General features: G+C 36.8%; 1 protein-coding gene across 1 annotated transcript in view; it reads right to left on the reverse strand.

Annotated features, from left to right (window-relative positions):
• LOC103132487 (uncharacterized) overlaps positions 1-6,978 on the reverse strand; it is a 10,822-nt gene extending 3,844 nt beyond the window's left edge. The window contains exons 1-2 of the mRNA XM_007544289.2: positions 6,947-6,978; positions 6,725-6,772 (exon numbers count right to left, since the gene is read on the reverse strand). Of these exons, the coding sequence (XP_007544351.1) occupies positions 6,725-6,772; positions 6,947-6,972 (74 nt within the window). The 5' untranslated portion in view covers positions 6,973-6,978. The remainder of the gene's footprint in view (positions 1-6,724; positions 6,773-6,946) is intronic.
• Between the last annotated feature and the right edge of the window lie 3,020 nt (positions 6,979-9,998).

A 9,998-nucleotide genomic window follows, 5' to 3' on the forward strand; every position in this document is an offset into this window, starting at 1 on the left:
AGGTGGTTGCAGTCATTGGAAACAGAGAGTTTCTTAGCAATAAGCATGGCAACTTAGGGGGAAAAGATACAAAGTACTATTTTAATGGTCTTTAATTAATTTTGAATTATATATCAGATCTAGTTGCAAATTTCTGATATATATATGTAGAGAGAGAGGAGAGAGTTTAGTATTTATTTTGTATTAGTTTTTCAGCAAATATTATTTTCTGTTTGCAAATGCAGCGGCTGGAAACCTATTTTGAGTAGCTCAAACATTGACCGGATGTGCACTTTTATTGTGAAAACAGCACGTAAATGGGTGTACCATAATGTCTTGAGCTACTGCGCACTTGTAAATTGTGTGCTGGGCCGGCTGGATGCAGAGCTGGCTAGCTTTACCGCGGTCTTCTTGGTGCATGTTACCCAGGAGAGCGGCGTTCTGGAGGAGCTGCAGACGTAACATCTGTCCGTTTCGGAGAAGCGAAACCAGGCAAAAAAAAAAAAAAAAATCCTGGTAAAAGCGCACACCGGGTAAACACTCACAGAGTTCAGTTGATCTGTTTGGATCAGACAGATCCAACTGACTGATGAATTAGCGCAGATTTTTCTGCAGATGGGGACCAGGAGGAAGTTGTTCAGACCCCAGAGGGTGAAGTGCTGGTAATGTAAGTGAAGTTGCATAATTTAATTTATTATAAGTTATTCGGCCCACAGTCAGTGGTTTTTGTCACTACGGAGAAAAATGTAGATGGGTGATTCTATAATTGCAGATACATTTGATGTCCAGAGTCATTATTTTTGGTCTGGTATATTAAAATATTTCAATTTTTAAATGTTTTCGTAATTTATTACTCATTTTAATGGATCATAATATTTAACAAGTAAAAACATTTAAGTAAATACATTTAAAATTGTTTTATATAGCTGAAAAACCAAGACTTCTTGTCGTCCATCATTTTTTAACCTGAAAAATGATGCAAAAACCTATGTTTTATTATTTTTCTTTGGTGAATTTGTTTTTTCTATCTTTTTTTAAACTGCCTAAATGGTCAATTTAATAACATCACATTAAATTAACTCAAAATACCCTTGTTTCTGAAAAAATATGTGTCCGAGAATTTTTTGTCAACTCTGTTACCATATGGTTTTGTCCCTGTAAATCTGGGAAATTGCCTTCTACGGCTATATAAACTGCATAAAATTAAGTCATTTACTTTTACTGATAAGACCTGAAACACACAGAGGTCTATGTGCCATTCTCTGGGAAATATTTTAGTTTAAAAATCACAATCACCAGGTGTTATCGTTTTCAACGTCAATCTTGTTACCAAAGAATCATGAGAAAAATACAACAGATTTTTGATCAGAGACAAGTTTATTTAATGGTTTTTAAACCATTATCTCAGTGGTGTCATGTTTTTTCACAATTTCTACTCACAAGTGGAGTTTTTAATAAAAATGTTTGAAACTGTCAATTCTGTTACTATCAACTCTGTTACCAAATAGGGTAACAGAGTTGACAATAACAGAGTTTTCAGTTCTAAATTATTATGGTCCTGTCAATTCTGTTACTAACACCAACTCTGTTAGGTAACAGAGTTGACATGTTTATGACATACTTTCACAAAAAAAAGGAAAACTGTTGTCTAGAGCACCATATACATTGTTGGTTGACTTCTGCTGTGATTTAGTATTACTGACCAATTTATTTCTAAAAGAATGATGGTTTTCAATGAGTTTTAATGAAAAACGTTTGACCCTATGCGAACAACTCTGAAAAGTTGAGTATCTTTTGATTTTTTAAAATGTATTTTTAAGTAAAACATCTCCATTTAAAGTATTTGGGTAGTAGGACACTTGGTGTAATGGAATAAAAATATTTTAGTCTGCTAGAATTTATTGTTTTTTTCATTCACTTTCTATATTGTCCGTAACAGAGTTGACATAACATACCGCAAAATATACGATTTTTCTGAGAAAAAATAATAAAATATGTAGCTATGTTTGGCAGTTACAGATTTTTTTTAAAGTTTAATGCCTTTTCAATAGACTACCTAAGAAACTTTTTAAGAAATGAAAAGTTTTTTTTTGTCATTTCTTGAAGTGCCAAATGTATCTCCAATTATAGAATCTCCCTACATTTATCTGCTTAATTTGTGGTGGGATCTGGATTCACGGTGAATATTAACTAAACCGCATAAAATGCGGCTAAATTGCCGATGCCAATATGATTGTAATTTCACGGATAAAAATAGTACATGACCGATTTTTTTTTTTTTATGTTGTCGGTCAAGATAACGGATAACAAAAAAAGTCTAGCGCGACCTGCCGCCCTGACACCAACTCACACATCTTCATTCACAGTGTTACTTGCAAATCGATTTTTCTTTTCTTGGACATTTTGATGTTAGCTTGTCGAAGTCTCAATTTTATTCACTGGTAAAATCAATAAACAGCTTGAGGTGACTGCTGCTCTCTAGCTGCGAGAAGCCGTAATGTTGGCTGGTAACAATCGGAATGCATTATGGGAGATGTAGTTTGTAGTCAATTTGTGCTGAAAATAGCACGAAAATCTATTTTCGTGCATGCTCCGTGACATCACTGGTCTAGTCGGAGGGGTATCAGCGCCATCTTTGGTGTCCAGAAACATAACCGACAACAACAGTCTCACAGATTTTTTTAATCCAATTACTTAAAATAATTTAGCTATGGGACGAACTTGCTGCGTTATTGTCTGTAATATCCGATCACACTACTGAAACGGTAAAAAGATGGAAAACGGACTTTCGTTTCACTATTTTCCTGCTTGGAAACAACTCGAGGAGGCTAAGCTATCAGAGCTAACGAGAAGAAAACTAATGTCCTGGTATCAGCGGCGAGACGCTGATATTACATTCTCCAACATCCCCAGATACCTACAAGTTTGCTCCAGACATTTCCATTCTGGTGAGTGCCTAAATTTGCTTTGTTGGTTTTGTGTCATAATTTTTTGCTATTACTTTGTCTGAGTGTTCTCATGTTCAGTTTCTGTTCATTTAAGTGGGTCAACCTTGTTTAGCTCGGGCTAATATTGTTTATGTAGCGTATAACGGGGTTTTGTCGGTGGACATCGAGGTTATTACATTATTGTGAAGTAAACTATTTTACTAGTGTTATCAAATTTACAGCTTTAATACTGATGTGTGTTCTGATATGTCCTCTTAAAGGCAAACCGATGTATGAAATGGATGAGCTAATCCAGACTGGGTTCCAGTGCTGAATATGGGTCACTGCGAGGTAAACGACATGGGCGTCAATTAAAGAGGCGATACAGCAAAACCATCAACAAGTGGGGGAGAGAGTTACTGACACTGATTTCATTATTTACCCCAGAAGAGGTAAATAATGAAAACAGAGTAGCGGAGGCAACAGAAGAGGTGCAAGTTGGAGAGGCTGAGGAGGAAACCCCAGGAGAGGAGCTCAGCAAGGCTGCAGACTCTGAAGAGAAACATGAACCATTTGTGTTGAAATACAGTTGGAAGTGGCTGTTTTCTCTCATTTAATAATTTAATGTATTAAACATTCATGAATCGTTTGATTCAAGCACTTCAAGTTGCATGTAAACAGGAGAAGAAATGAATCACATTTTAAGTAAAAATTTGATATTTAAATATTTCTGATAATAAACATGCATGTAATGAGAGATTATATTTTTAAATAAATATTTTTATGTGATTTTAGTAAACAATTATATAATCAGACATCTGTCAGGACACTGGGTTTTTGGGTTTGTTTTGCTTTTCATTTTATTTAGCTTCATGTTTTAATTTGCTTTAGTTTAGCCCTTCATGGTCCTTTTGATATTATTAGAGGTATTTAGTGTAATTAGAATTATATTATTGCTTTTCCTTGTTTGTCTGAGTCCATGTCAAGCTGTCTATAATGACTATCATTTAATTCTATTTTATCCCTCTAGTTATTTATTTCCCGTTTGTATTCCCAGCAGATCTCCTTAGTTTCCCTGTGCCACCTTCTCCCCAGCCCTCAGCCAGCTCCTGTGCCAAATTACTCACACCTGCCATCACTCTTCTCATTTAGGCCATTGTCCCACTACTTAAGCTCCTCTTTTTTAGTCACAACTCGCCAGTTCAACTTGTTACCCTGCTCACCACGTTGCCAGTTGTTACCTTTTTGTGTTTAGGATTTCCTTGTTTTCCCTGGATTTTGGATTTAGTTTATTTTGTTCATTAAAATAACATCCAAATAAAGTAAGTCTACTGCCTGCTGCATTTGTGTCCACTGCCACATCATGACACAAACCAGATGAAAGAGCCTATCTTTAAACATTTAATGTGTAATTAAACAATAAAGGTGACAAGTAAATTTTATGAAACAGATCACACTTTAATATTTGTTGTATTTAACATATTTCAGGTAAGTGAACATGTAATGAAATAGATCCTGTCCTAGAATTTTATGCAATTGAACATTATAGGTAGCAAGTGATGACCATCTTAGGTAATACATTTTATGAATATGTTTTTAAAAATATTTTTTAAAATAAAATACAAAATTTTGACTTCAGAAATAGCTAAAAATATATATATATAAAGTGTTAAAATGTAATAAAGGTGAATGTGCCTCATCTATACAGTCTAGTAGAACAATTTCACACATATTGAGTTAATGGGACACGATTTGGAAGCTTGAAGGCAACATTTAATATTTAAATTATTGAATATGACTTAAAATTTTAATAGAGGTTAGTGTGCCTCCTGTAATAGCATGAATGACCACTTTATTGTATCAGTTGGTGACAAGACAAAGCATTTATTTACAGGAGTGTTCGGAAATTGACAGTCCCCATGTGAAACTCCGAGTGCTTAAGGAGGGACCAGTAAAGAATACCTGGCCAAAATTAGCGTTCATAAATTGGATCAACCTTGAGCTGAACGTCCTTTACTCCGCGGAGCGCGAATATCCAGTATCCAACTTGAAAACAGCTTTACTGCGGTCGGTAACGCAATGAAAACATCGGTATTCTGAATAGTTTGTTTTGGTCTGTGGACACCAAAAATGGCGCCGAGCCACGTAAACGTCATATGCTGTGACGTCAGCTCCAAAGCTCTATAAAACGCTGGGGGGGAGCACATAAAATGACATGGCGGGCCATATGTGGCCCGCGGGCCTTGAATTTGACACGTGTTCCAGAGAATCAGATTTCATCCTCCACAGCTCTGCATTCTCCACAGCTCTGTGGAGAACATTTGCACGGCAACTTCCTTGTCATCTCCGTGCTCATTTATTTGGTTTTACCTGTGTGATGTTTCCACGTTCTCTATGACCCATTCTGTCCTCAGATTTCTGTCAGAATAATTATTTTTCTCACGTTTATTTACAAAGCATTTGAGAACAACATGGTTGTCCAAAGTGCTGTATAATAAGTTACCTGTTCTGTTCATCGTTACACTGTTACAGTTCGTAACGTTCATTGTTCCTGTTCACAGCAGCAGGTATGTTTATCTCAGCCTTTCTGACCAGATGTTATTCTCCTCTCTGGTCTTCTGCTGTATGGGAGGTCAGGAGTGCATAATTACGCAAAAAAAAAAAAAAAAAATTGAAGGTACGGTTTATAGTCTGGAAAATATGGTAATTGGTCTTAAAGATTTTTTTGAAAATGAATTAATTATCTGCAAATACTGCCATCTTTGAGTGTCTTTGCTCTAGTAGTGACTAGCGGCGTGATCATGTAATTTTATTATCACTGGATGGCAGTAGGTACAGAGCATTTTACATTAAAACAAGAGATTTAGTGATGCAGGAATGTAGTAACATTCCTGCATCACAGACGACAGTGTTGTGGCACTGTTCAGGTGTATTTTTGAAGTGGACATGTTAAGTGCAATTTGAAATAAGAAATGTAAAATATGATAAAAAATAATTTTTTGTGTTTATTTGATTCCTATTCGAGACACTATAAGAATGACTTAATATAGGCTGCTACAGAGTATCTTTGTTTGCATTTTTGGTTGGTGGTGTGGCTTGTGATTTTTTCAATTAAAACAATGTACCTTCGCTCAAAAAAGGTTGAAAAACACTGCAATACGTAACCAAAGTCTTCCACCTGGGTCTGAGCGCCAAAGAACTTTAATTCATTTATGCCAATAAAACCATTTAATCTCTGTTTTTTTCTCCATCTGAGTCTCTCCAGATTGAATTATAAATTCATGAAAAATATGTTGAAATTATGGCTTTGAGGGCTGCACAGTGACGCAGTTGGTAGAACTGTTGCCTTGCAGCAAGAAGGTTCTGGATTTGATTCCCAGCCCCGATCTCTCTCCATGGAGTTTGCATGTTCTCCCTGTGCATGCGTGAGTTTTCTCCGGGTTCTCCGGTTTCCTCCCACAGTCCAAAAACATGACTGTCAGGTTAACTGGCCTCTCCAAATTGTCCCTAGGTGTGAGTGTGTGTGTGCATGGTTGTGTGTCTGTGTTGCCCTGCGACTGGCGACCTGTCCAGGGTGACCCCGCTTCTCACCCGGAACGTTAGCTGGAGAGAGGCACCAGCAACTCTCCCGACCCCACTGAGGGACAAGGGTGTAAGAAAATGGATGGATGGATTATGGCTTTGAAATTGAGTCAAAGCCATAATTGACTGCTCTGCCATTTTATAACAGAAATAAAGAGTGTGGCCTTTACATCTAACATGTTTATATTGCTTAGAATGCATTAGAGAAAAAAATATATATATATAAATATAAATACCTGTCTTTGATCGAGGCGAATTCTTGCTTTTTTCGTTTCAGAGCGGCTCTGTTAAAGCAAAATGCTTCAAGTTATTGTAACAAAATAAAAGTTTTGATGTTGGCACTGATGTTTAGGAAACTGAGACATTTTCAGGATATTGCATTACTCTCTTAAACAGATGTGTGTTTTACAGCTATTACAGTATTTTAAACTTGAAAAGGTGAACAGAATCTTACATACTTTGTCCATAGGAGGTTCTTCTCCATGTCTGAAAAACTGTTGAAACATAAACAGTAATTTAGATTTAATATGAAACAATCCCACTCAAATCATGGCACAATAGAGTCACAATTTAGATTTAAAAATTTTCCAATAAATTATAATTTATATTGGAAATTCAGTATTTTGACCATGGATGGTGTTCTGAGTGTCTGGTTGCTGACACTCAGAACACCGAAAGTGGCTTTTGACACTCGTACTGTGAAAATCGGGAGTTGTATGCCGTTTGGAAACAACAGTAACACCTTTTTGGGTTCTTTTTTCTGTCATTTGGGGACAGGATTGGGAAGGGTGAATGCTGCTACTTGCAGATTCTGTATTTTATTTCTTTTTGTGTGTTAGGAGCCTAAATGTGTCTTTTCTCTTTTTTATACATACACAAATGTCTATGTACAGCCCAACCTATTCAAATATGACACCCAGTGTTTAAGAGCTGTTTTCTGCCCTTAAGATTGTTACTTGGAACATACAGGGACTGGGTCACGTGATAAAGAGGAAGAAGGTTTTGACATACCTAAACAAAAAAACTTGATATAGCACTATCACAGGAAACTAGGGTATCTATTACAAAACATATGAAACTTAAAAGGGGTAGTTGATGTATATATTTTTTTTGTCCCATTCACAAAATAAAAAGGGTACAGCCATTCTTATACACAAGAATCTTCCTTTTATTCTGGAGCATGAGGAGAAGGATTCAGAGGGGAGGTTTATTTTAATTAAGGGCTCAATCCACAGACAACATATAACTATTCTCAATGTAGTTGCTCCTAATGATGACTATCCTCAATTGATGTCACAAATTATTTTATTGTTTAACCATCATTGTAAAGAAATCTTTTTTTTTTTTGGCTGGTGACTGTAATTGCGCAATGAACACATCTCTGGACAGGTCCTCCTCTGCAAAATTGCCGAACCCGAAAGCTTCATCTGTCCTAAAAATGTATGCACAGATAATGGTTTGATAGATATTTGGCGACATTTCAATCCTAAAGCAAGGAACTATACATGTTATTCACATCCCCATAATACTTATTCCAGTTTGGATTATTTTTTTTTATCCCCAAGTCACGTTTACATTCTGTTCGAAGCTGTGACCCCATATTTTTGTTGGATCATGCACCAGTATTTTTAAGTGTTGATCCAGTATTACGTATGCCTAGAACTTTCACTTGGAAATTCAATACATCCTTTTTAGATCATAAATCTTTTTGCAACTTTGTCCAGAGTAATTTATTGCAGTTCTGGCTAGACAACAAAAACTCTCCTGCATCTTCTGCTATAATCTAGGATGCAGCAAAAGCCACTTTGTGTGGTCATCTTATATCTTACTGCCCTCACCAAAAAGCGGCTCTAGCAGAGAGGAGAAATATTCTCGAAAAAGAGATGATCTGACTGGAGCAAATACACAAACAATCACGAACATTGTCAAATTTAAAGACACTACTGGCTGTTAAGCCTGAGGTTAGTATAGACTACACCTGAAAAAAAGTACAGTCAGATGCTTTCCCATTTATTGAAAAACGAAGATAATAGTCGTTTAATCAATACGATAAGAATGCAGAACAAGGACGTCACAATGTCCTGGGCCTGATGGGTTCCCTTTGAAATTTTTTAAGTCATTTTGGCCAGAGAGTCAACCAATATTCATGCCTGCTGTTAATGACATTATGAGAAATGGCACCCCCCTCCCTCATGTCAGTCTGCTTTTAAAATAAGGTAAAAATCCCCTATATTGTTCCTCCTTTAGACATATCAGTTTGCTTAATGTTGATTATAAAATAGTGCCAAAAGTACTAGCCCGGAGATTGGAAAACATCCTTCCTAAAATAATAAACCCAGATCAGGCGGGGTTTATAAAAATGAGATATGGCACAGGCAATATACGACGCGTTCTTAATGTTGTTCAGTACCTCACAAAGAGTAATTGTTTCCCTTGATGCTGAGAAGGCTTTTGACCAAGTTTAATGGCCGTTTCTTTTTCAGGTGTTACATAAATTCGGTCTGGGCCCAAATTTTATCAATCGGGTTGAAAACTTTTATTCAGACCCAAAAGCCTCAGTTAACACAAATGGCCTGATGTCTGAGCCCTAGGCAGGGGTGCCCCCTTTCACCCTTATTGTTTACATTGTTTATTGAACCTCTGGCCGAGATTATGAGGACTAGTCCGGATGTATCTGGAACCATTTTAGAAGGTAGAAACCATGTGATTTCATTATTCGCAGATGATGTACTTTTGTATATGTGCAATCCTGAGAAATCAATTCCAGCTATCCTGGAGTCTATGGCTACATTCAGTGCTTTGTCAGGATACAAAACCAACTTAGGAAAGTCTGTTGCCACCCCTTTCAGCATCCTCCTAGAAAGGTTCATGCAATCTCCCTTTCAAATGCCTGAGAGGCTTCAAATATCTGGGTATTTTTGTTACACCTGATCTGAATAATCTCTTTGAAACTAATTACTCACCTTTAATAGAGAAGATAAAAAATGATTTAATAAAATAGGCTCCCCTCCCAAGCTCTTTCTTAGGGAGAATCAATATTGTAAAAATGAACATTCTTCCGCAACTGAACTATTTAGATCAAAATCTCCCCTACTACTTGTTTTCTGCACACTTCAAATAACTAAATTCTCATTTATCTCACTTTATCTGGAAGAGCAATCTGTCACGATCCGTGTTTCTGTGTTTATTTTTGAGTTTTCTGTGTAGTCCTGTGAGTCTGTCTCTGCATCTTCCCCGTTGATTGTTTCCCAGGTGTGTCTCATTCCCTTAATTACCCCGTGTGTATTTAAACCCACCTGTTGTCTGTGTTCCTGTCGGATCCTTGTCTAACTTTGTCTAATGCTTGTCTAAACTTTGTCTAACCGGCGTTTAGCTGCGTACTTGTTTTCTGCCGTGCTGCCTGTCCTGGACTGTCTGAGCATATTATTATTAAATTCTTCATTTTCACCATCTTACCTGGGTCTCAGCGTCATCTCCTCACCACCATCCACCACTCATCCTGACACAAAC

Source organism: Poecilia formosa, unplaced genomic scaffold (genome assembly GCF_000485575.1).
Source record: "Poecilia formosa unplaced genomic scaffold, Poecilia_formosa-5.1.2 Scaffold1081, whole genome shotgun sequence".
Classification (NCBI taxonomy): domain Eukaryota; kingdom Metazoa; phylum Chordata; class Actinopteri; order Cyprinodontiformes; family Poeciliidae; genus Poecilia; species Poecilia formosa.